The 26,445-nt window shown below is 37.1% G+C and overlaps 1 protein-coding gene across 4 annotated transcripts in view; it reads left to right on the top strand.

Moving 5' to 3' along the window:
* The window catches only part of PPM1B (protein phosphatase, Mg2+/Mn2+ dependent 1B), a 91,588-nt gene that overhangs the window by 42,322 nt on the left and 22,821 nt on the right, over positions 1 to 26,445 (top strand). For 2 of the 4 annotated variants that reach the window (XM_081254254.1, XM_081254253.1), the window contains exon 2: positions 13,341 to 14,200. The exons of 1 other annotated variant lie outside the window; for it this stretch is intronic. In XM_081254254.1, the coding sequence (XP_081110380.1) occupies positions 13,355 to 14,200 (846 nt within the window). In that variant the 5' untranslated portion in view covers positions 13,341 to 13,354. The remainder of the gene's footprint in view (positions 1 to 13,340; positions 14,201 to 26,445) is intronic. One more of the 4 variants, XM_081254255.1, reaches the window with a different exon arrangement.

The following is a 26,445-nucleotide window of genomic DNA, read 5'->3' as shown; positions in this document are numbered from 1 at the left end:
TGAAAAAAATATTTTTTGTTTTCCTGTAGCTCTGTGTTGCTAGCTAAAATCTGCTTAATACTGCATTTGTACCAAGTCTCTTTCAGAGTGTGCCTATACTACAGTATCTTACACTGAAGAAATGTCTTGCAAGAGGTACCAGAAATATTGGGTTTTTGGTAACATGCCTCGTAATACAGATTCTATATTCCTGTTTAGAGAAGTATCAGTTAATCCTATTTCTATAAAATTATAAAATACACCATGAGAATTTTGTTTTCACCTTGTCTCTTACAGAAGTGCAGTTCATTTAAGTAGAATTTGATACTTTTATTTATATCATAGCAGTACTAAATATTTAGTCTTGTTCTAAATTCTTTTCAGAAAGGGGCTTTTCTGTCTGTTAGTGGTATATATATCTCTTTATGAATTTATGATTTGCTTTGCTCTAGTTTGATGCTAACTTATAGAGACCATTAATTACATCTCAGTTTTTATCTTGCATTGAGTGTAGAATTCATGCTTTTTATTTATTCTTTTTAAAAGCAGGATTCACCAGTGGGTTTACTACTTCAAGGAAATGACAGTATATTAAAATGAACAGGATGTGTCTGCTAGGTGTTAATGGCTCACTCACCATGTCAGTATGAGTGATTGTTTCTTTGATTTGTTTGCAGGGGAAAAAAAAAAGCTTTGGGTATCAATATATTGATATTTATAATGGTTTACATTTTTATAGATTATAGCTTTTGATTGCTAAAGAAGGCTTCACTATAAAGGAATTTTCCTAGTTGAAATAACATTTCATTAAATGGCATTAAATTTGTTATTTAATTTTTATTACATTTACATGGTTTAAAATGGAAGAGGTACAACATGGTGTATAATGGAGAGTGTATCTTTCATTCCTGTCTTCCAGCCTCTTGATTTTTCTTTCCCAAAGGTATCAGTTCTTTGTATGCTTCCAGAAAATGAATACATACATTTATGCACGAATATATACAGCTATGCATGTGCACACACATGTGTATATATTCTTTTTTAAAAAACTGTAGGGTATTATGATTTATGTTTTATCATTAAGTATGTATCATAATTCATCTCTATTAAATAAAATTATCAGTTCCAAAATGAGTGATACTAAGATATTTTTGTGTGTTTTACTTCTGCCTATGTATCATTTTGTACATGTAGGAGTAAACCTATAGGTAAATTTTTAGAATTTGGCTGAAGATTATGTGCAACTGTAATTTCTGGTAGACTTTATTAAATTGACTTCCACTGACATTGTACCAGTCTGTTGGTGCCAGCAGTGTATGTTTCTGCATCATCTCCTCAAGAGAATGATTACCAAACCTTTGATAATCTGACACATGAAAAATGTTACCTTAGTGTAGTCTTAATTTTCATTTCTTTTTTGAGTGTGAAGTTGGGCATAGTTTAAGATCCATTTGTGGGGTTTTTTGGTCCATTTTTCTATCATGTTGGTCATTTTCTTACTGATTTACGGGACCTTTTTTATATTAGGGAAATGAACTCATGATATGCAATACAGTTTTTTATTTCTTATCCATGTAGTGTGCTTTTGTTTTACTTTATGCTTCCTTAATTTAATGTGTTTTCTTTTTTAATTAAAATAAACATTTACACAGTTTAAAGAACCAAATAGCTCTATAAGCTCCTCTTCTTGGAGAAGGTTCCCCAGAACCATTTCGAACTCTTGCAGCTGATTCCTTTGGAATTTATCTTCAAATTTCTAAACAACTGTGCTTCTTGATTTTTTTTAGTTCTAGGAATGATCTATCCCATTATGGAAGGTGAGATTTAATCACTCCATTACCCCAAACACACACACACACACACACACACACATATACTCCACATACCCCTCTCCCCCCCAACCCCAACCCCCCTGTTCTTCCTCATGTTTTCCAGATAGGATTACTTTTTATTTCCTGCACAATTTCTTGTTTTCCTTGGAGTTAATAAGTTTTGTTCGGTGTACTAATCATTAATTTAACCCCCAGTTTTCCCCCAGTTGAGGTCAGTGCCATTCTGATTCTTGAGCTTTTGTATGAAACTTTTTTCTTTCTCTCTGAAAGCATATAGGCTCTACCTACCTCCAGTGTTCTGAAATTTTTGATAATGTGCCTTTGTAAGTATCTGTTTTCATCCATTGTGCTTGGCACAGAGTGGGCCCTCTCAGTCTTGAAATTGATGCCCTTCAGTTCGGAAAATTTTTTAGATTATTTAAAAAAATTATTTCTTCTCTTCAATTTTCTGTGTTCTCTTACTCCTGTTATTTGGCTCTTGAACACCCTGGACTGATCCTCTACTGTTTTACCATGTCTGCCTTGTGCTCTAATTTCTGGGAGTTTCCTTCAATTTTTATCTTCCCAGCTTTCTCTTCTATGATTATGTTTTTACTTTACAGGAGCTCTTTTGTTCCTCTGAATGTTCTGTTTTTCCTTTTAATAACATCCTGTTATTTCATGAATTCAAAATCTTATCTTTCTGAAAGGAGTTTGCTCACTTGCTTCTTTCCTCCCTTCTTTCCTTAAATTTTCTTTTCCTAACCTCATCCCTTTCTCTTCCAAATTGCCCTTTTCTGCTTGTTTTGGCCCCCCTCTCTTCTTCTAGGGAACTTCGTCTGTTTGACCATGGACTGTCTGCTTATATTTTAAAGTGGGCATTGAATAGCTGATTGGAAGCTCTATGCTTGTCCGTTGGCTGTGGGTTTCACTGTAGGGTGATTTGGCTGAAATATTTGTTTGAGTAACCTCCAATGTTAGCACCTTTTGATCTTCCTTTTGGGCTAGTGAGATTCTAAAGAGTAGAAAAACTCCTCTCATCTTTTTTAGAGGGTAAACATTTGATTGCCATCATTTTGAAAATCAAGTGTCTGAAAAAGGTTAGTATGTCAAATAATAAGTATAAACTTTCACTTATGTTTTTTAAGTGTAGCTTCCAGCCCTCATCTCTGCCTGGTATTCTTCAGTTCCCAAAGTCCTGTTTTACCTTCTTCAGAAATAAGCCTTCTCTTTGGGGAGTGAGCATTGTATTCATTCATTCTGCTACACTGCACGGGAGAGGAGAATTCTGGGGAGTCCAACTACTTCTTCAGTACACTTTCAGTCAGTGCTCCAGTTTGTAGCCCCAGCTTCACCTCCACTTCCAGAGGAGTTTAAGCTAGTTTGCTTTTTTCTTTCCTCGCAGCTGGCTTAGTTTGTAACTTAGCGTTCCACTAAGGGCCTTGGTTCTTCTGCTTCCCAGGCGTCACGGTGTACTTGTTGCTGTCTCCACTCCCATTAACTTTATCTTTATGGAAATAAAAGGTCCCTTATGAAGTGTAGCAGAACTTTAGAAGAGAAACAGATGTTTATGTTCAGTCCTTCATCTTTAACTGGAAGTCCTGTACGTGAGTCATTAAATATTTTAGCTCATTCAGAGATAAGCTTGGATCAGGTAAAACTAAATGTCTCAGCCTTTTTGTGGCTGTTGTTTTTCATCTGTTTGTGCTCTCAGAAAGTTCTTTGAGAATCTGATGAATGTTTCAAACTTCCTCTGAGAAAAAAATATTTAAAATAGATACACAGTATTTTGTATACATTTTATTTTTTAGAATTTACATTCTATCAGTTAGGGGTATTCTCTACTGAAATGTTAGTCCCTTCTTTTGTCAAACAGTGCCCAGCAACATAGAGAAGCATTGACTTCCTTTATGTAGAATGTAAAACTAAAATTCCCCCAAAGATAGCTGTGCCAAATTAGTGACTCCTTAAAAAAAAAAAAAAGAAAATCCAAATTGGGTAAATAAGAAAAATATAATAACAAGAAAGTATAATTCTGTGAAAAGGTAAATTTCAGCAAGAAGACTACTTCTGGTTTGAATAAAATGTTGACATTGAAACTTGGTTCCGCATGACATGAGCACATTTAGAGTGGTGTAATGTTAATATTGAATATAAGGCTTATCATAAAATAGTATATAGTTAATTGCCTTGTGTGTGAGAGACGCTACTTCCAAGAGTTCAGAAGGATGATAAATACTTTTGATTGGAGTGTTTTATAAAATTTCATATAAGAGGACGTGCTTGACTTGGAGGTTTTGTTTTATTTTTTTTTTAAGTTGGAGTAGAGGATATGGTTGCTATCATTTTGGAAGCTTTGGGGAACAAGCCCACATAACGTTTAACTTTCATTTAGAAATTGAGAAATCTGGTTCAAGTTCTTAAATCCTTTTTTTACATTAATCAGGTATTGCATATGAGATATGAACTTGGCCAGTGGTACTGTTCTATCTATTATGAGTTGTATTTTGGTCTTACAGTGTCATATATAATCTTCTACCTGTTGGTAGCTGGTAATTCACTTACTAATCAGACTCCCAAAACATAGAATTTCAGAACAGTAGATGTTCAGTATTGTTGTGTATAGCTTTTTTCCTAAGAAAACAGATACTTGGTAGAGCAAGGAATCAAACCCAATGTTTAGGCATTCTTGTTTCCTACAGTTCACTGTCTTGAGATTATATGTTTATTGTATGTGTATGTATTTTGGGTACAAGTTGGTACTCTTATTTATTATCAGAAAATATTTAATTTTTTAGGCGCTATAGGTTTCTTGGTTCTTTTGAAGTCTAGATCGATGTGTGTACTCAAACACATAGTTTTCTAGGGTTTCTGTTGCATGAAGTTTTCCCAGATCATTTCAGTAAAATATGGCACTTGGTCCTAATCTCTTCTAATAGATACTTTTGTAATTCATATGAGAAAGTTTTCATGGCCAAACCTTGTAGGTGATTCTATGAAGTGAAACTGTTAATAGTTAAAATGACTTTATGAGTATGTGAGAGTAAACTATTACTTCTTAAAAAAAAAAAAAAATCCAGGTCCAAGCAGGTAGTGGTCAGTCCTCTCATTCCCAGCTCTTTTTCTTAAGCCAAAATTTTTCTCCCCTTTGGGAGACTCTGTCCCTTTTTACTATTGCCCCTCAGTATTGACTGAGGCAGAGAGCATTCAGTTTACCTTCAGTGCCCTCTCTAGAACATGGACATGAGACTTTTCCTACTTAATTTGACATGAGATAATTGAGATAAGAACTTTTGAACTTTATTAAAGGTAGAGGAAATCCAAGGGGAAATAAACATGGAGCACAATAGCCAAATACATAATCTAGTCTATGCCTAGCCTGTGTACAGCTTCTTTCATACGGTATAATTCTTGGATTGCCTTCATGTAGTGGACACCATTTAAGCATCCGTTATTCCAGATTCCACTCCTGGATGATGCTGTCCTCCCTGGAAGTCTTCCTTTGAGAGAATGAGGGTCTTCTATAACACAGGAGTGATGAGTTCAGGGATTTTTTATTTTTATTTTTGGCTTGAGTCCTTTCTCTTTTCGGTAATGTAAGGAATGTCTATTTTCTTTATGGAATCTACTCCAGTTCTAGGGGGTGTATGGACTTAGGGTAAAGGCCACATAAGAAATTTATCACATTTATTGGGGATGGAAATGTTGCTTTGTTAAACCACTCCTGTCAAACTAATTTAAAAAAAAAACTTCCAACACTTATTTAGTATTTGTTTTGGCAGGAAAATAAACAAATTACTATTTTGGGAAATAGATATACACAGAAGGACCATTAATTATGCAGAGTAGCATGTGCTAAGTGGATGGTAAAGAACTAAGTGTTAATGAAGTTTAGTAGAGCACCTTGGGGGAAAGGATCTCTGGGAAAGATGGGACCCAAATCTGACATTTCAGGAAGGATGTAACTGCAAGGATGGGAGGAAGTTAAGGAAGGGGGGCACAGTTTTAAAAATAATTCATTGTCTAAATTATGGTAGACAAAACAGTCCTGCTTTTGATTTTAGACTATATTAGAATCAGTACAGATGTTCAGTACAATAAGTGTTTTTTCCTTCACCTTTATATTTCTAAGTTACTTGTTATTTGAAAAAATGAAGCTATATTCTTTGAGGACCTATTATTGTTTCCTACTGTGCTGTCAATTTTGTTTATAAATATGTAATATAGGTGGGCTAGATTGTAAACTGAGGACAGTTTTGAAGTAAGTTGGTCCCTCTTACTTGATTGATGAGAACAAATCAGCCAGTCTGCCAGCAAAGGCAAGGGAACTAGAACTTTAAATTCAAAAGAATTTTAAAAACACAATGCTTCAGATAATTTTTCTTGTTCTTTGTCAGAGTTTATCATCAAAATAAATTATTAGCTAAGTGCACTATGTTTAATGTTTTTAGGAATAGTAGTTTTATCCAGGGAATCGGGTGTTTTGTAAGTCGAGATTAGCTTTTGTTCTTCTCCAGCAACTATGAATCCACTTCTTTAGATGAAGTTCTATTCCCTAGATATGTTTAGGGGGAAAGGGAGGAAAAAGCCTCTGTTATATGGATCATTTGACTTAAGGAGTAGAGATGACTTTGAGTGAGCTGAAGAGGCGTTTAGAAAACGGGAACCAAATACTCAGTTTTGAAAGTGTTTCATCTGGTGATGAGTAGTGTTAGTATCTCAGTATGTGCTTTTGCATGCATTTGACCTTATTTTGAACATTATAGTAATATTTCAATTTGAGTATTTAAACAGCCCTTTAAGTTTCGTTTAACCTAATTTTGGCTTGTTATGTGTAAAGATTGCCCACCCTCTTCCCTCACCCCCTTTCAGAGTTGGTTTGTAAGCAAACTCAAAGGTATCAGAGTTTTTTTAATGTGGAGGCTTATTCCAGAAGAAAATGTCAACTCTTAATCTACCTATCTAAATTTTAGGGCCTCTAGAATTTTTTTCCAGATTTGTTCTTCTCAATGAAAAGCAGTTATTATCAGTTTGGTTTGCTACTTGCTTAGGCAAGAAGGGCACGACACATCTTTGAGTTCCCAAATCTGTGATTCTAAGATAAGTAGACAGTGGACATCTCAGTAGGAAATAATGTTATTCTTAGAATTTCAGTGCTTCTGCTTTGCTCCTTGAAATGCTCATGTACACAAACATGCACACACACACACACACACACAGCCATACCAAATTAGTTGTGCTCTTACTCTTCTTCTGGTCTTTGTATATGCTGGCTATTTCCTTCTCCCACTTCCACCTTTTAGGTCTCAGCTTAGGCTTCTTCCTTTGGAAAAATTTTAACTACATAAGACTTTTTTGATACCTCTTCTTGGCATACCTGTATTTATCCATAGCCCCTGTATCACAGTGTGCCTTCAAAACCTGTGCACTGGTCTTTATCTTCCACCAGACTATACATTCCTTTAGGGATGGGGGCATCTTATTCCTAGTACTTAATACAGTGCCTGGCAGGTAGTAGGCAGTCAGAAAATGCTTGAGTGAGTGTCTAATGTACTGTTGTTAAAGTATGTTTAAGGTATTCCTGTGGCAAATACAAGTATGTATGATTTATTGCTGTATTTTATGCAATGATTATGAATGAAAAATTTTAGAATCAGCCCAGAATTGAATGCTATATAATATATACACACATGTGAAACCTTTTAACTGATTATTAAAAATGTGATTACTTAAAGTGATTATAGCAAACTACTTAAATAAAAAAGATAGCCAGTAGTCCCCAGTCTTCCGTGTATAACTCCTTTTAAAATACCATTTCTCGGATGCTTACTTTATAGTACAATTACTGTGTTCCATTGATTAAGCAAGTAAATTATAACATTATGCTGCTGTGAGTTCAGTAATGTATTTATCTCAAAGAAGGCAATGGATTCCAAGACAGATGTGCAGAGAATATTGCTCATTCAGTCTTTAGACAATGCTTGCTATGCATATATTCTCTCTCAGTCTTGTAAAACCTCTTAGGCCCACAGAGTTGTATAGACCAAGTGGTCTCTACAGGGAGTATGTAGGACCATCCATCAGTATTAATTTTTTAAAGATTAGAGCCTTTGTTTATTGTCTTTCATCTTGAAAAAGGCAAATTACATTTTATATAGTGATTGACACTGGCTTCCCCACACTGTTAGTATGTCACATAGGCTGGTGAGAGATCCTAAGGAACGGTAGAATTTTTACTTCCTCACTGGTATTCATTGCTATATCACATTGAAGTTTACATGTGATTACATTGATTTCCATGTGATCTAGTTTGTTGTTTTTGTTTTTGTTTTTTTAATTTGTCTTTGGCTGCATTGGGTCTTTGTTGCTGCGCACGGGCTCTCTCTAGTTGCGGCCAGCTGGGGCTACTCTTTGTTGCGGTGCGTGGGCTTCTCATTGTGGCGGCTTCTCTTGTTGTGGAGCACAGGCTCCAGGGGCGCAGGCTTCAGTAGTTGCAGCACCCGGGCTCAGTAGTTGTGGCTCACGTGTTCTAGAGTGCAGGCTCAGTAGTTGTGGCTCATGGGCTCTAGAGCGCAGGCTCAGTAGTTGTGGCACACGGGCTTAGCTACTTTGCGGCATGTGGGATCTTCCCGGACCAGAGCTCGAACCTGTGTCCCCTGCGTTGGCAGGTGGACTCCCAACCACTGAGCCACCAGGAAAGTCCCTCCATGTGATATAGTTTTAACTAAACAGTCTTCAAAAAATGAGCAAGTGACTGTGAAAGATTCCTATCAAAACATTAGATTGATTTTAATTATAATAGAGCACATACAGGCACACAGCGTAAAAAATGTTAGAACTCCTAATCCCAGTATGGGCTCTTATTATGGGGTAAAACCTATAATATAATCAGATCTCAAATATCAACCTCTCAAAATTTGAGATTGTCAAAGATTATTTGAAATGTGGATCTCTATTTACTGTTGTTGAAACCATAGCTTGTCTAAGTGTATAGTGTGCTTGACATATGGCTAAATCATAGTATAAAATCATAGCAAATTAACAAGACATTTAAAAAATTACATTCTAAGTGTAAAAACTAACATTTATGAGTTTTTCCCCCCCAGAGGTGTTTGATAGAGCCATACAATATTAAATACAGTAACTACAAAATTTCACTAAATTTAATTATAAATGTTTACAAGGCCCTTTGAGGTTTCTTGCTGAGTAGTAAAAGACAAAGCATACCACTGGGGAAACACTAGTTTTTCCTGCCTTGGTCAAAATGACTGAAATAATACATAGAATATATGGCCAAAAATTAAAATACATTCCTTTGTCATCACATGCCTTTGAGACATGTAGTAATCATTCCCAAGTTGAGGAAACCAGTATGAGAACAATTACACCTGGGAGATTTAAGATTGACTAAAATATAGGTGTTTGTAACATACTTTCCTCTTAGTATTTGCTAAGTTTTGTTTCAGTAATAAAGTCTGTTTTTTTTGGGGGGGGGAGTAAAGAGTAACAGCAAAGAGATGCTAGACAAATGTATATTCTCAACAGTAAATGCTTCTTTAATAGAGATAACCTTTTTTGGAAGAAAAATCATAGTCACTTAAGGTGAAAATTGTTCACTGCAACATTCATAGGAAAATTACTGCAGCAAAGAAATTGAACCAGGAGTTCAGAGCTATTAGGGTGTCATCAGTGCAGTTAATTTTATAAAAACAAGACCTTTAACTTTAAAATTCAGTGAGCTGTTTACAGTGGTGATGCCAAAATATGCAGATGCTCAAGTCCTCTATATAAAATGGTGTGGTAGTTGCATATAACCTATGCACAACCTCCCCATATACTTTAAATCATCTCTAGATTACCTAATACAATATAAATCCCACGTACAAGTTGCTGGTGCAAGGCAAATTCAAGTTTTGCTTTTTGGAACTTCTGGAATTTTTTTTCCCTGAGTATTTTCGACTTGTGGTTGGTTGAATCTGAGGGTGTGGAACCAGCTGATACTGAGGGCTTACTGTGAATGAAATGAGAAATGACCAAGAAGGTACAGTCTGCCACATAGAGTTTTGATGATTATCTCATAGCAAAGTTTTTTGCTTTTGAAGAGTTAGAGAACTTAAAATAGTAATTGCTAATTCCTATGCAGATATTTTTGGATGAAAGAAAATACACTCTTAATCATGCCATTCAAGATGAAACTTACTAAGAAAGTAATTGTTTTAAAGAAAGTAGTGTTAGTGAAAGAACAGTTGAGAAACAAATGTTTGAAGATGGTTTGTTTTGTAATTTTTTTTTCTTTTTTTGCATTACACGGGCCTCTCACTGTTGCGGCCTCTCCCGTTGCGGAGCACAGGCTCCGGACGCGCAGGCTCAGCGGCCATGGCTCACGGGCCCAGCCGCTCCACGGCATGTGGGATCTTCCCGGACCGGGGCACGAACCCGTGTCCCCTGCATCGGCAGGCGGACTCAACCACTGCGCCACCAGGGAAGCCCTGTTTTGTGATTTTTGTTGGGGGAAAGAAGATCATCTATATAAACTTTAAGCACTTGGGAATTTAGGTATATGTTCTAGGAAAACTCACATATGTGCACCATGATTGTTCAAAACAGCACTGTTTTATACTTTAAAAAAATGAGAAATAACTCATTGATAGTGGAATGGATAAAAATTGTGATACAAACATACAGTGGCATATAGTGAATGAACTACAGGTCTATGCATCAATGTAAATGAAATACAGTGTTGAGCTGGAAAAAAAAGTACTAGAGTAAAACATACTGTATTTTACGTCAGTGTAAGGTGTCAAACATAAAACTAAACAACCACACATGAATGTGGTTAAACTAGAAGAAATACTAATTATAAAATTCAGGATAATAAGAGGCTTCAGTGGTCTTGATAATGTTCTATTTCTTAAACTGTATGGTAGTTTTAGTACTCTTTGGCTGTGTGTATACATTATATAAAATATGTATGATATTTCATGATGTTTAAAGAATTAAACATCCCTAATTTTAGGGATGTTTGGGACAACCCTAACTTTAAAATGAGATCAATATTGAACGTAAAAAAAAATTTACTAATTTGTGAAAGAATGCAATCCCAATTACAGCCAATAGGTGTGCTGGTGACCGAAGCTCAGTCAATTAGATACTTAGATACCTGTTTCCCAAACTTTGAACCTTGAGAAAGTGACTTTCAGAAAGGAATTAGACGGAAGGTAGAGATCACTGCAGCAGCAGGCAAGGCTGTTGTTGGTGTAACTTTCACAGTGTTTGGCTGCCCAGCCTCAGGGCTCCTCTGTTTCCTGATGGTTTTCCAAGCTGGCTTTCCAGGCTCCCTTTGATTTTTAGGGTCTCCTATAGCTTTCTATTGAAAACCCCTCCTTCCTTCTCTCTTTATCCCTAAATTAAAAACAAATTTGGAAATAGAAATTTCTACGCTATTTTTAAAACTCTTCTAGATGAGGAACTCTTGTGAATTTTGAGCCCATTTCTTGAAATGTGAAACAGCAGACCCTTAATTCGAAGAACATCAAGATAAGGGAAATGATAACACATTTTTTTAATAATTGGTAGTTGGGATTGAAGAGGGTGATAAATACAGTCAACAATTCAGTTTCATTTGTGTTTAGGTATCTTTTTTTGTTGTTGTTGTTGTTGTTTTTGTTTTGCGGTATGCGGGCCTCTCACTGCTGTGGCCTCTCCCGTTGCGGAGCACAGGCTCCGGACGCACAGGCCCAACGGCCATGGCTCACGGGCCCAGCCGCTCCGCGGCACGCGGGATCCTCCCAGACCGGGGCACGAACCCGTGTCCCCTGCATCGGCAGGCGGACTCTCAACCACTGCGCCACCAGGGAAGCCCTAGGTATCTTTATAAGCGTTTTTTTTTTTTTTTCAGGTGAAATAAGCATTAAAAACAATCTAAATTAAAATGTGCTTAGAACTAGGGTTTCAAATCATTGTATCAAAATATCAAACCAGTGTGCTAACAAATAAGCATATTCTATTACATTGTTCTCAATAAAAAATATAATTTTTTATCATACTTGAATGAAATTAATTTTTAGGTCTGAGTAAAATCTTGTCCTTTCAAAATTCCTTTTTATAAATATTTGTGTTTGTAATTTATTAGTACAGTATTATATATAACTCATGAAAAGTTATAAAATTGCTGTAATTTATAAATATTATAAATGGTGGTTCATTGGGTTTTTAGGAATAGGAATATTTAGTTTTATTGTAAAGTTAGGTAATGGTTACAGCTGAAAAAGATATCTCACAAAGATACCTAGATCCAAATGAAAGTCAGTTGATCTAGACTAGTGTGTCTCAAAATGTGATTCTTAGTCACCAGCATGCTTTTTTGAAGAACCCATCCGAGATCTACTGGAAAAAAAAAAAATTGAGGGTGTGGGGATAGGGCCATGGAATTTGCATTTTGAGCAAATAATAACAGCAAACATTTTATGGTGTTTACTGTGTCTCAGGCACTGTTCTAAGCACTATATGTTAACTCATTCTTCACTGCAACCCTGTCAGGTGTTAGGTACTATTGTTATTATTCCCATTTGACAGAGAAGGAATTTGAGGTACCAGTGACTAGGAAACTCAAGGTCACACAGCTAGCAAGTGTTAGGGCCAGGATTGTATGTGGAAAACGTACCAGGCATTCTCATCCCCACTGTTCCAGTCCAAGTCATTTGAAATTGGAAAAGTTTTATTCTAAAGTAATAGTAAAGCTGAGAGGGAGGATGATGCATAGTGGTACTTTACAGTTCTATGGGCTTTAAGTCTTTGTCAGCCAGCACTGCGTAAAAGCTGTCCTAATGCTACTTCATAGATTGTGAAACACGGCAATATTAAGTAGTATGTTTTTTAGCACATCATTCAAGTTATATTTGTTTTTATGGGTTAATGGGCTTCAGTCAATCGAGGTAAAGTTTTTTATTTGATGTGCAGTAAAACCTAAGTAAAATCACGTTTGTAAAACTGAGATTTTATGTTTTAATTAATTTGGGAGGTTGTCTTCAGGATTACTGGGGGAAAAATACTTGATTACAACACTTGCTTTTGGAAGTCTTTCTAAAATATATTAGCATACTTTTCTACCTTAGTAGATTGAACAAGATGTTGCATTGTTCTGAATATTCTCACTCCTGCGTCTTATATATTGAACCCTAGAGTTATCTTATAAATTGAATTAAAAAAAAAAAACTTAACCAGGTTTTGTTTCTTGGTTTCCTTTCTCCTAGAATGGTGGATCTCAACTTGCTGGGTGGACAAATCACCAGAGAGGCATTTTAAAAAAGATAGTGATATCTGGGTCTCATCCCCAGAGACTCTTAATGCACTAGGATTGAGAAACTACTATTCTAGAAGAAGGGTATACGGGGACATTTTCTTGGTTTCTTTTTTGTTGTTGTTCCAGTAAATTTTGATAATACTGAAAAATATACTTGATCAGGAGTTACTAGAAAATAGATAAAATATTGTAGATAAATGCTCTATCAAATTTAAACATGTAACACTTACATTTTTTTTTCCTTTCAGATTCATTACTAAACATGGGTGCATTTTTGGATAAACCCAAAACTGAGAAACATAATGCTCATGGTGCTGGGAATGGTTTACGTTATGGCCTGAGTAGCATGCAAGGATGGAGAGTGGAAATGGAAGATGCACACACAGCTGTTGTAGGTATTCCTCACGGCTTGGAAGACTGGTCGTTTTTTGCAGTTTATGATGGTCACGCTGGATCCCGAGTAGCAAATTACTGCTCAACACACTTATTAGAACACATCACTAATAATGAAGACTTTAGGGCAGCTGGAAAATCAGGATCTGCTCTTGAGCCTTCAGTGGAAAACGTCAAGAATGGTATCAGAACTGGCTTTTTGAAAATTGATGAATACATGCGTAACTTTTCAGATCTCAGAAATGGCATGGACAGGAGCGGTTCAACTGCAGTGGGAGTTATGATTTCACCTAAGCATATTTACTTCATCAACTGTGGTGATTCACGGGCTGTTCTGTATAGGAATGGACAAGTCTGCTTTTCTACCCAAGATCACAAACCTTGCAACCCAAGGGAGAAAGAGCGAATCCAAAATGCAGGAGGCAGCGTAATGATACAGCGTGTTAATGGTTCATTAGCAGTGTCTCGTGCTCTGGGGGACTATGATTACAAGTGTGTTGATGGCAAGGGCCCAACAGAACAACTTGTTTCTCCAGAGCCTGAGGTTTATGAAATTTTAAGAGCAGAAGAGGATGAATTTATCATCTTGGCTTGTGATGGGATCTGGGATGTTATGAGTAATGAGGAGCTCTGTGAATTTGTTAAATCTAGGCTTGAGGTATCTGATGACCTGGAAAATGTGTGCAATTGGGTAGTGGACACTTGTTTGCATAAGGTATGTAAGTCTTTTTTGTTATAATTAAAATGCCCTATTAATTTTGAAAAGACACGGTAAGTAAAATTAAGCAAACTTAGTGTTAAAGCTTTTAATATTTTCATTAGGGAAGACCTATATACATATATATATATATGGGTTTTTTTTTTTTTTTTTGCGGTACACGGGCCTCTCACTGCTGTGGCCTCTCCTGTTGCGGAGCACAGGCTCTGGACGCGCAGGCTCAGCGGCCATGGCTCACGGGACCAGCCGCTCCGTGGCATGTGGGATCTTTCCGGACCGGGACACGAACCCGTGTCCCCTGCATCAGCATGCAGACTCTCAACCACTGCGCCACCAGGGAAGCCCCAAGACCTATATATTTAAAAATTATTTTCTTCACCAGAAATGAAACCTTTTTTTTTGGTTGCCATCCTCATTTGTCTTAATCTTCTAATTTGCAAATTAAGTTTAATAAATTTGTGGCATTTGTTGTCATTTAAATAATTTATGGCTTTTTGTTGTAGCAGAGGCATCTGTACACAGTTGTGACTTTTGATTAAAATTCTCAACATTGGCACTAGCCGTCTTGTTTTTTTTTTTTCCAGGGGGCTGCGCCGTGCGGCTTGTGGGATCTCAGTTCCCCAACCAGGAACTGAACCCAGGCCCCGGTAGTGAAAGCCCAGAATCCTAACCACTAGGCCACCAGGGAACTCCTGGCAATAGCTGTCTAATGCCTGACTATGCAGCAGTTTCATAAAAAAAACATGTAGAGAGGGTATGATTCTATATTAGATATACAAAAGATCAAGAGCCACATAGTATTGGAAGATACACCAGAAGCCTAGACTAAGTAAAGTTTTGTAATTTAGTTCTGAGCCCACTAGCAGCTAAGAGAAAAACTGAAGTAAGAGTTGTATATTTCTTATTCTGTAGTAAAAGAAGCTTTTTCCTAGCATAAAATCTAAAAGGAATTTACATGTGACTCTATATAAATAATATATGACATGGTAGATAATATCTTATTTTTAGAGGAGATAATCAAAATTCTTTTCATATAGATGTTTTTATCATTACTGATTAAAAAACCAAAGACTAATATAAAGTGCAATCTTGTTAAGAATTCCTTTGGAACACAAAAGTTTAATTTACATTTGCAATATTTTATGAATCTTAACTTGATACAATAATAGGGAAGAAAATACAGACTAACAGATAATTAGCAGTTTCCTTGGATGTCTTCAAAATGTCCAGTAGTTTCAAGTGGGTTTTTGACAGCATCTACATAGCAGTCAATTAAAATTTGAGTTATCTGGCCAGCGCCTAAAATATGTGTAAGTATTCTGTGACTCTGAAAAGCTATCAAGACGAAACCAGCCTTTGGTTATGTGATACAAAGGTTTTGCCTTACTTATTCTGTCTAGATTAGAGCCACTCTATTTCCTCACCATGTAAGATGCTGTGGAAGATACAGGCATAGCCAAAAAGTTTTTCAAAGGATCTCTGAGTCTATGGAAATGCCCAGGTTTTGTTGAAGTATCTACTTCTTTTCCATAGAATGGGAAGAGGCAACTTCAAAAAGAGAAAATGTAAGGGCTGATGTTTCCAGCTTTTTTTCTGAAAGGATTTTAATGATGGTATCTCTAGCTCTTCTGTTTTTTGTTTGTTTGTTTTTGTATTGTATCCTTTTTGCTTCTCTAGATTAATTAAATACGGAAATATTTATGGTTGTCAGTGCTGGAATAGTAAGTGGTTCTAAAGATGTCTATCTCCTTGGACTCTGTATGGGGAGAGTCTGACCTGCAGCTTTTTGAGACAAAAGCAAGCATATGTTTTTGCCTAACTAGGAAGTGAAAACAGCATTTTCCCGATTACTAAAAAAAAAAAAAAAAGTTATTGAAAAGCAAGCCAGATAATACAGAATATATATATATTTTTAATTTATATAATACAGAATATGTAAAGAAACACTCAAAAATTTTGCCACCCACCTAAGTGGGCTGTCTTCATAATTGCAGTATTTATTTTTTCCGTCTTTTTTGCCTGCCTCTGAATGTGTATATTTTTATAAAAATGAGATCATTATATTTGTTATTCTGTAGTCTGCTTTTTCATTCAACAATATATTGTAGAAAGATCTCCGTGTCTGTATGTATCTATCAAAATCATTTTTCATGGGGCCTCCCTGGTGGCGCAGTGGTTGAGAGTCCGCCTGCCGATGCAGGGGATGCGGGTTCGTGCCCCGGTCTGGGAGGATCCCATGTGCCGCGGAGCGGCTGGGCCCGTGAGCCATGGCCTCTGGGCCTGCGCGTCCGGAGCCTGTGCTCCGCGGCGGGAGAGGCCGCAGCAGTGAGAGGCCCGCATACCGCAAAAAGAAAAAAAAAAAAAAAAAAAAAAAATCATTTTTCATGGTTACATAGCGGAGTGTCATGTAGTTTTTAGGGAATAGCCAGAAATCTATTAGATCTGTAATTTGGAGTAAAGAAAGAAGTTTATATTGTGGATAAACTGCACTCTCCCTTCCATTGAAAGGATGTTAGTTTTCAGGAATTTTGACCCAACCCTTCTGAATGGGGTTTGAATGATTCTGGTGGTATATTTTCATTTGATAGGTTTCATCAGTTTAAATTGATTATTTTTTTTTGTTGATGGTGTTAAAAGATTCTAGGCAGAATCCCAGAATCTCAGAAATGATAAATGATAGTCATAGAGGGACAGGGGGTTGGAAAACCAACCTCTTCATTTAATTTAGTTGAATGAAGTTGACCATTGTAGTTCCTTTGAATGAAGTTACATTTAAATTGAAATCAGTTTTGAGAAGCTTAGTTAGCTGTTTTGTGTTGAAACACAACAGACATATAAATTTTTTGAACTGACACATGCTACTTATGGAATTAGATAAGCTTCTTATCCATTCCTGTTTTTCTGACTCCATAATTTTGTCATTCCACTTGTTTGTATTGTAAAACCAAGGGTTAGCAATATTATAAAACAATAGGATTAAAATAGAACATATGATTGCTTTGAATTTAGTCTGAAAGATTGAATTTAAATTTTAAAATCCATGGAAAGCAGGTAGGCCAGTGCTAGCCCTTAGCAATTGCTCAGTAGGTGTTAGCTGCTTTTTTTTAAAATGGTGGAATAAATTTATTTTTTTTAATTTTTAATTTTTTATTGGAGTATAGTTGATTTACAGTGTTAGTTTCTGCTGTACAGCAAAGTGAATCAGTTATACGTATATATATATCTGTCCACTCTTTTTTAGATTCTTTTCCCATATAGATCATTATAGAGTATTAAGAAGAGTTCCCTGTGCTATACAGTAGGTCCTTATTAGTTATCTATTTTATATATAGTAGTGTACATATGTCAGTCCCAATCTCCCAATTTATCCCTCCACTCCACCTTTCCCCCATGGTAACCGTAAGTTTGTTTTCTACATCTGTGACTCAATTTCTGTTCTGTAAATAGGTTCATTTGTACCATTTATTAAGATACCACATATAAGTGCTATCATATGATATCTGTCTTTCTCTGTCTGACTCACTTCACTTAGTATGACAATCTCTAGGTCCAGGTGTTAGCTGCTTTAAGAGAAAAGATAGAGTAGATCCGGTTTTTAAGTAGATGTTTTAAGTAGGTTTGTTAAAGATATTTTCCTGATAATAGATTTAAATTAAGTGTTGAGAATTCCCTGGCGGTCCAGTGGTTATGACTTGGCACTTTAACTGCCAGGCCCCGGTTCGATCCCTGGTCAGGGAACTAAGATCCCGCAAGCTGCATGGCACAACCAAAAAATAAATAAATAAAATTTAAAAAAATTAATTAAGTGTTAAAAATTTTCTAGCACTTCTAGCGTTTGTCATTCCCTAATAGTTTACAGGGACTTTTATATGTTAACTCATGAACTCTTGGGAGATTATGATAACCATCAAAATCACAATAGTATCAAAAAATTGCTTTTTTTTTTTTTTTGTGGTACGCGAGCCTCTCACCGCTGTGGCCTCTCCCGATGAGGAGCGCAGGCTCAGCAGCCATGGCTCACAGGCCCAGCCGCTCCGCTGCATGTGGGATCCTCCCGGACCGGGGCACAGACCCGTGTCCCCGGCATCGGCAGGCGGACTCCCAACAACTGCGCCACCAGGGAAGCCCAAAAAATTGCTTTTTATGAGCCAACTGCAGTATACTCTAAGCACTTTACACATATTTTAATTAATTTAATTTTCACAACAACCATAAAAGGTAGTTAGCATTATTATTGTTAAAGATAGTCATTTTTCAGAGTTGCTATTTAACAATATGAAGCTACAAGTGTTGGATGACTCTGGTCAGGTATTACCCTATTTAGATGATTAACTCTAGGGAAGAATGGTCCCTAAGAAAGCAGCTTTCCCATTTTACTGCCAGTGCTGCTAGCATTCGTGGTGTTTATGCTAACTAATTTCAGGTCACATAGAATATGTGACAGCTGTTTGCATAGCCTTTCATAACTTATAGATCACACTCATTTTATTTATCCTCATAGTAACCTTCTCAGGTGAAAAAAATAAAAATTTTAATTTACAGTTTGCAAGTAAGGAAATGGAGGTTTGTCATTAAAAGACTTTAAGAAAAAAAAAGAAAAGGAAGAAAGAAAAGCTGTAAGTCAGATATTTGGTGAGTTTTGAAGCAGAGTCTAGAATCCAAGTTTTCTGACTTAAGTTTTGTATATATGTCACCAAACTTTCCCAGAGGATTTGATGAAAAATTTTTTCCTAAGGGAAACATTAAGACTTTTCTTTTTTCAATAATTACGAGATTAAAAATTTTTAAACAAATGCAGTGATGTTTGAAGTAAAGTTATTAATCTTTATGTCCCTCTTTGTCAGTCTCATTCCCCTTAGGTAACCACTGTTTACAGTTTGCTCTATATCCTTCCAAATAATTCTCTGTGTTTATTCATACAAATAGAAGTATAAAAACAAGGTTTTCTTTCCTTTTTTTTAATTTTCAAATTTTATTTATTTTTTTATTCAGCAGGTCCTTATTAGTCATCAGTTTTATACACATCAGTGTATACATGTCAATCCCAATCGCCCAGTTCATCACACCCCCACCCCCACTCCCCCGCCGCTTTCCCCCCTTGGTGTCCGTACGTTTGTTCTCTACATCTGTGTCTCAATTTCTGCCCTGCAAACTGGTTCATCTGTACCATTTTTCTAGGTTCCACATATATGCGTTAATATACGATATTTGTGTTTCTCTTTCTGACTTACTTCACTCTGTATGACACTCTCTAGATCCATCCACATCTCAACAAATGACCCAATTTCATTCCCTTTTATGGCTGAGTAATATTCCATTGTATATATGTACCACATCTGCTTTATCCATTGGTCTGTCGATGGGCGTTTAGGTTGCTTCCATGACCTGGCTATTGTAAATAGAGCTGCAGTGAACACTGGGGTGCCTGTGTCTTTTTGAATTACGGTTTTCTCTGGGTATATGCCCAGTAGTGGGATTGCTGGGTCATATGGTAATTCTATTTTTAGTTTTTTAAGGAACGTCCATAGTGGCTGTATCAATTTACATTCCCACCAACAGTGCAAGAGGGTTCCCTTTTCTCCACACCCTCTCCATCATTTGTTGTTTGTAGATTTTCTGATGATGCCCATACTACCTAGTGTGAGGTGATACCTCATTGTAGTTTTGATTTACATTTCTCTAATAATTAGTGATGTTGAGCAGCTTTTCATGTGCTTCTTGGCCATCTGTATGTCTTCTTTGGAGAAATATCTATTTAGGTCTTCTGCCCATTTTTGGATTGGGTTGTTTTTTTTTTTAATATTGAGCTGCATGACCTATTTGTATATTTTGGAGGTTAATCCTTTGTCCGTTGATTCGTTGGCAAATATTTTCTCCCATTCTGAGGGTTGTCTTTTCGTCTTGTTAATGGTTTCCTTTGCTGTGCATATGCTTTGAAGTTTCATTAGGTCCCATTTGTTTATTTTTGTTTTTATTTCCATTACTCTAGGAGGTGGATCAAAAGAGATCTTGCTGTGATTTATGTCAAAGAGTGTTCTTCCTATGTTTTCTCTCAGAGTTTTATAGTGTCCGGTCTTACATTTAGGTCTCAAATCTATTTTGAGTTTATTTTTGTGTATGGTGTTAGGGAGTGTTCTAATTTCATTCTTTAACATGGAGCTGTCCAGTCTTCCCAGCACCACTTATTGAAGAGACTGTCTTTTCTCCATTGTATAACCTTGCCTCCTTTGTCATAGATTAGTTGACCATAGGTGTGTGGGTTTATCTCTGGGCTTTCTATCTTGTTCCATTGATCTATGTTTCTGTTTTTGTGCCAGTACCATATTGTCTTGATTACTGTAGCTTTGTAGTATAGTCTGAAGTCAGGGAGTCTGATTCCTCCAGCTCCGTTTTTTTACCTCAACACTGCTTTGGCTATTCAGGGTCTTTTGTGTCTCCATACAAGTTTTAAGATTTTTTGTTCTAGTTCCATAAAAAATGCTGTGGGGCTTCCCTGGTGGCGCAGTGGTTGAGATTCTGCCTGCCAATGCAGGGGACACGGGTTCGTGCCCCGGTCTGGGAAGATCCCACATGCCGCGGAGTGGCTGGTCCCGTGAGCCATGGCCGCTGAGCCTGTGCGTCCGGAGCCTGTGCTCCGCAATGAGAGGCCACAACAGTGAGAGGCCTGTGTACCAAAAAAAAAAAAAAAAAAAGATGCCGTTGGTAATTTGGTAGGGATTGCATTGAATCTGTAGATTGCTTTGGATAGTATAGTCATTTTCACAATATTGATTCTTCCAATCCAAGAACATGGTATATCTCTCCATCTGTTGGTATCATCTTTAATTTCTTTGATCAGTGTCTTATAGTTTTCTGCATACAGTTCTTTTGTCTCCCTAGGTTGGTTTATTCCTAGGGATTTTATTCTTTTTGTTGCAATGGTAAATGGGAGTGTTTCCCTAATTTCTCTTTCAGATTTTTCATCATTAGTTTATAGGAATGCAAGAGATTTCTGTGCATTAATTTTTATCCTGCAATATTACCAAATTCATTGATTAACTCTAGTACTTTTCTGGTGGCATCTTTAGGATTCTCTATGTATAGTATCATGTCATCTGCAAACAGTGACCGTTTTACTTCTTCTTTTCCAATTTGTATTCCTTTTATTTCTTTTTCTTCTCTGATTGCCGTGGCCAGGACTTCCAAAACTATGTTGAATAATAGTGGTGAGAGTGGACATCCTTGTTTTGTTCCTGATCTTAGAGGAAATGCTTTCAGTTTTTTACCATTGAGAATGATGTTTGCTGTGGGTTTGTCATATATGGCCTTTATTATGTTGAGGTAGGTTCCTTCTGTGCCCACTTTCTGGAGAGTTTTTATCATAAACAGGTGTTGAATTTTGTCAGAAGCTTTTTCTCCATCTATTGAGATGATCATATGGTTTTTCTTCTTCAGTTTGTTAATGTGGTGTATCATATTGATTGATTTGAGTATATTGAAGAATCCTTGCATCCCTGGGATAAATCCCACTTGATCATGGTGTATGATCCTTCTAATGTGTTGTTGGATTCTGTTTCCTAGTATTTTGTTGAGGATTTTTGCATCTATATTCATCAGTGATGTTGGTCTGTAATTTTCTTTTTTTGTAGTGTCTTTGTCTGGTTTTGGTATCAGGGTGATGGTGGCCTCATAGAATGAGTTTGGGAGTGTTCCTTCCTCTGCAATTTTTTGGAAGAGTTTGAGAAGGATGGGTGTTAGCTCTTCTCTAAACGTTTGATAGAATTCACCTCTGAAGCCACCTGGTCCTGGACTTTGTTTTGTTGGAAGATTTTTAATCACAGTTTCAATTTCATTACTTGTGATTGGTCTGTTCATATTTTCTGTTTCTTCCTGGTTCAGTCTTGGAAGGTTATACGTTTGTAAGAATTTGTCCATTTTTTCCAGGTTGTCCATTTTACTGGCATAGAGTTGCTTGTAGTAGTCTCTTAGGATACTTTGTATTTCTGCGGTGTCTGTTGTAACTTCTCCTTTTTCATTTCTAATGGTATTAATTTGAGTCCTCTCCCTCTTTTTCATGATGAGTCTGGCTAATGGTTTATCGATATTGTTTGTCTTCTCCAAGAACCAGCTTTTAGTTTTATTCATCTTTGCTATTGTTTTCTTTGTTTCTATTTCATTTATTTCTCCTCTGATCTTTATGATTTCTTTCCTTCTGCTAACTTTGGGTTTTGTTTGTTCTTCTTTCTCTAGTTCCTTTAGGTGTAAGGTTAGATTGTTTATTTGAGATTTTTCTTGTTTCTTGATGTAGGCTTGTACAGCTATAAACTTCCCTCTTAGAACTGCTTTTGCTGCATCCCATAGGTTTTGGATTGTCGTGTTTTTATTGTCATTTGTCTCTAGGTATTTTTTGATTTCCTCTTTGATTTCTTCAGTGATCTCTTGGTTATTTAGTAATGTATTGTTTATCCTCCATGTGTTTGTGTCTTTTACATTTTTTTCTCTGTAATTCATTTCTAATATAGCGTTGTGGTCAGAAAATATGCTTGATATGATTTCAATTTTCTTAAATTTACTGAGGCTTTATTTGTGACCCAAGATGTGATCTATCCTGGAGAATGTTTCGTGCACACTTGAGAAGAAAGTGTGATCTGCTGTTTTTGGATGGAATGTCCTATAAATATCAATTAAATCTATCTGGTCTATTGTGTCATTTAAAGCTTCTGTTTCCTTATTTATTTTCATTTTGGGTGATCTGTCCATTGGTGTAAGTGAGGTGTTAAACTCCCCTGCTATTATTGTGTTACTGTCGATTTCCTCTTTTATAGCTGTTAGCAGTTGCCTTATGTATTGAGTTGCTCCTATGTTGGGTGCATATGTATCTATAATTGTTATATCTTCTTCTTGGACTGATCCCTTGATCATTATGTAGTGTCCTTCCTTGTCTCTTGTAACATTCTTTATTTTAAAGTCTATTTTATCTGATATGAGTATTGCTACTCCAGCTTTCTTTTGATTTCCATTTGCATGGAATATCTTTTTCCATCCCCTCAGTCTGAAGTGGGTCTCTTGTAGACAGTATACATATGGGTCTTGTTTATGTATCCATTCAGCAAGCCTGTGTCTTTTGTTTGGAGCATTTAATCCATTCACGTTTAAGGTAATTATCGAAATGTATGTTCCTATGACCATTTTCTTAATTGTTTTGGGTTTGTTTTTATAGGTCCTTTTCTTCTCTTGTGTTTCCCACTTAGAGAAGTTCCTTTAGCATTTGCTGTAGACCTGGTTTGGTGGTGCTGAATTCTCTTAGCTTTTGCTTGTCTGTAAAGCTTTTGATTTCTCCATCGAATCTGAATGAGATCCTTGCCGAGTAGAGTAATCTTGGTTGTAGGTTCTTCCCTTTTATCACTTCAAGTATATCATGCCACTCACTTCTGGCTTGTAGAGTTTCTGCTGAGAAATCAGCTGTTAACCTTATGGGAGTTCCCTTGTATATTATTTGTCCTTTTTCCCTTGCTGCGTTCAATAATTTTTCTTTGTCTTTATTTTTTGACAGTTTGATTACCGTTTGTCTCAGCATGTTTCTCCTTGGATTTATCCTGTATGGGACTCTCTGCACTTCATTGACTTGGGTGGTTATTTCCTTTCCCAAGTTAGGGAAGTTTTCGACTATAATCTCTTCATATATTTTCTCAGGTCCTTTCTCTCTCTCTCTTCTCCTTCTGGGACCCCTATAATGCAAATGTTGTTGCGTTTAATGTTGTCCCAGAGGTCTCTTAGGCTGTCTTCATTTCTTTTCATTCTTTTTTCTTTAGTCTGTTCTGCAGCAGTGAATTCCACCATTCTGTCTTCCAAGTCACTTATCCGTTCTTCTGCCTCAGTTATTCTGCTATTGATTCCTTCTAGTGTAGTTTTCATTTCAGTTATTGTCTTGTTCATCTCTGTTTGTTTGTTCTTTAAGTCTTTGTTAAACATTTCTTACATTTTCTTGATCTTTGCCTCCATTCTTTTTCTGAGGTCCTGGATCATCTTCACTATCATTATTCTGAATTCTTTTTCTAGAAGGTTGCCTATCTCCGCTTCATTTAGTTGTTTTTCTGGGGTTTTATCTTGTTCCTTCATCTGGTACATAGCCCTCTGCCTTTTCATCTTGTCTATCTTTCTGTGAATGTGGTTTGTGTTCCACAGGCTGCAGGATTGTAGTTCTTCTTGCTTCTGCTGTCTGCCCTCTGGTGGATGAGGCTATCTAAGAGGCTTGTGCATGTTTCCTGATGGGAGGGACTGGTGGTGGGTAGAGCTGACTGTTGCTCTGGTGGGCAGAGTTCAGTAAAACTTTCATATGTTTGACTGCTGATGGGTGGGGCTGGGTTGCCTCCTTGTTGGTTGTTTGGCCGGAGGCAACCCAACACTGGAGCCTATGTGGGCTCTTTGGTGGGGCTAACGGCAGACTCTGGGAGGGCTCACACCAAGGAGTACTTCCCAGAACTTTTGCTGGCAGTGTCCTTGTCCCCACAGTGAGCCACAGCCACCCTTGCCTCTGCAGGAGATCCTCCAACACTAGCAGGTAGGTCTGGTTCAGTCTCCACTGGGGTCACTGCTCCTTCCGCTGGGTCCCGATGCACAAACTACTTTGTGTGTGCCCTCCAAGAGTGGAGTCTCTGTTTCCCCCAGTCCTGTTGAAGTCCTGCAATCAAATCCCACTAGCCTTCAAAGTCTGATTCTCTAGGAATTCCTCCTCCCGTTGCCAGACCCCCAGGTTGGGAAGCCTGACATGGGGCTCAGAACCTTCACTCCAGTGAGTGGACTTCTGTGGTATAAGTGTTCTCCAGTCTGTGAGTCACCCACCCAGCGGTTATGGGATTTGATTTTACTGTGATTGTGCCCCTCCTACCATCTCACTGTGGCTTCTCCTTTGTCTTTGGATGTGGGGTATCTTTTTTGGTGAATTCCAGTATCTTCCTGTTGATCATTGTCCAGCAGCTAGTTGTGATTCTGGTGTTCTCGCAAGAGGGAGTGAGAGCATGTCCTTCTACTCTGCCATTTTGGTTCAGGGCCTCTTCTTTCCTTTTTTTGTTTTTTGCTTTTTACAGAAATGGATCATGCTATGCATGTTACTTTGCCACCTGCTTTGTTTTTCTTAAATCATAAAAGTCAGTATTCCCTTAAGTTGTTTTTTTAAAATACAATTTGATTTCCCTTAATTCAATTTATATATCACCTATTAGAAGCTTATTTATTTTAAAACATGAGATATAATACCTGATAGTTGGATTAAGTTAGGGGAAATTAATAACATTTTCCAAAGGCAATATCAATCCAAATTATTGATGAAACATGGAAAATGTACTTAAATTGTATACCCCCCAAAATAATTGTTTAGCCCTGAACTCAGGAGTTTTTCCATTATAGTTTTCAGAAAATGTGATCATAAATAATGCTACTTTAAAAGTAGACATAGATAATGTTAGAGTGGGGTGTGGCTGGGTTTTTTGAAGTATGGAAGAGAAGGATGTAAAAATACAGTATATGTAGTGTAGAAATCCCCCAACTTTCTTTGTTGATGGTGTCTTGAGTATCTCAGTAAGTTTTTTTACAGTGCTACTTAGCCATATTAATACCTAAGAGTTACGAGTATTAAGTAGTTAGAGCCAAACTTAGTGAGCATACAAAATAATTAACAAGTAATACACATACATTGAAAAAACATTTTATTTCATTCTTTTAAAAACTACAGTTACATACTGATGAGATGTGTGCACCTGTTGGACACTGCACAACTTCTCAAACCTTGGAATCATTAGGCACTGTCACACTTGTTTCCTGTATCACATTGATTTTTATGAGGACTTGCTTTTTAATCACAGTAACTCCCAGAACCCCAGCTTTGGAAAAATAGGATGTCATTGAAAGGAATATAGTGCTGTCTAATGTTAAAAGTGTGAACTACCTTGAGCTAGTTTGTGAGGTGTCCACAGATGTTGAGTATCACTGTGTCGTCCCCTTCCCCCCTCCATTTAAAATATCTCTGTGGGGGCTTCCCTGGTGGCGCAGTGGTTGGGAGTCCGCCTGCCGATGCAGGGGACGCGGGTTCGTGCCCCGGTCCGGGAGGATCCCACGTGCCGCGGAGCAGCTGGGCCCGTGGGCCATGGCCGCTGAGCCTGCGCGTCCGGAGCCTGTGCTCCATAACGGGAGAGGCCGCGGCAGTGAGAGGCCCGTATACCGCAAAAAATAAATAAATAAATAAAATAAAATAAAATATCTCTGTA

The sequence above is a fragment of the Mesoplodon bidens genome (genome assembly GCF_964165515.1).
Source record: "Mesoplodon bidens genome assembly, chromosome: 14".
Taxonomy (NCBI): Eukaryota; Metazoa; Chordata; class Mammalia; order Artiodactyla; family Ziphiidae; genus Mesoplodon; species Mesoplodon bidens.
This window is presented reverse-complemented; position numbering and strand designations above follow the sequence as displayed.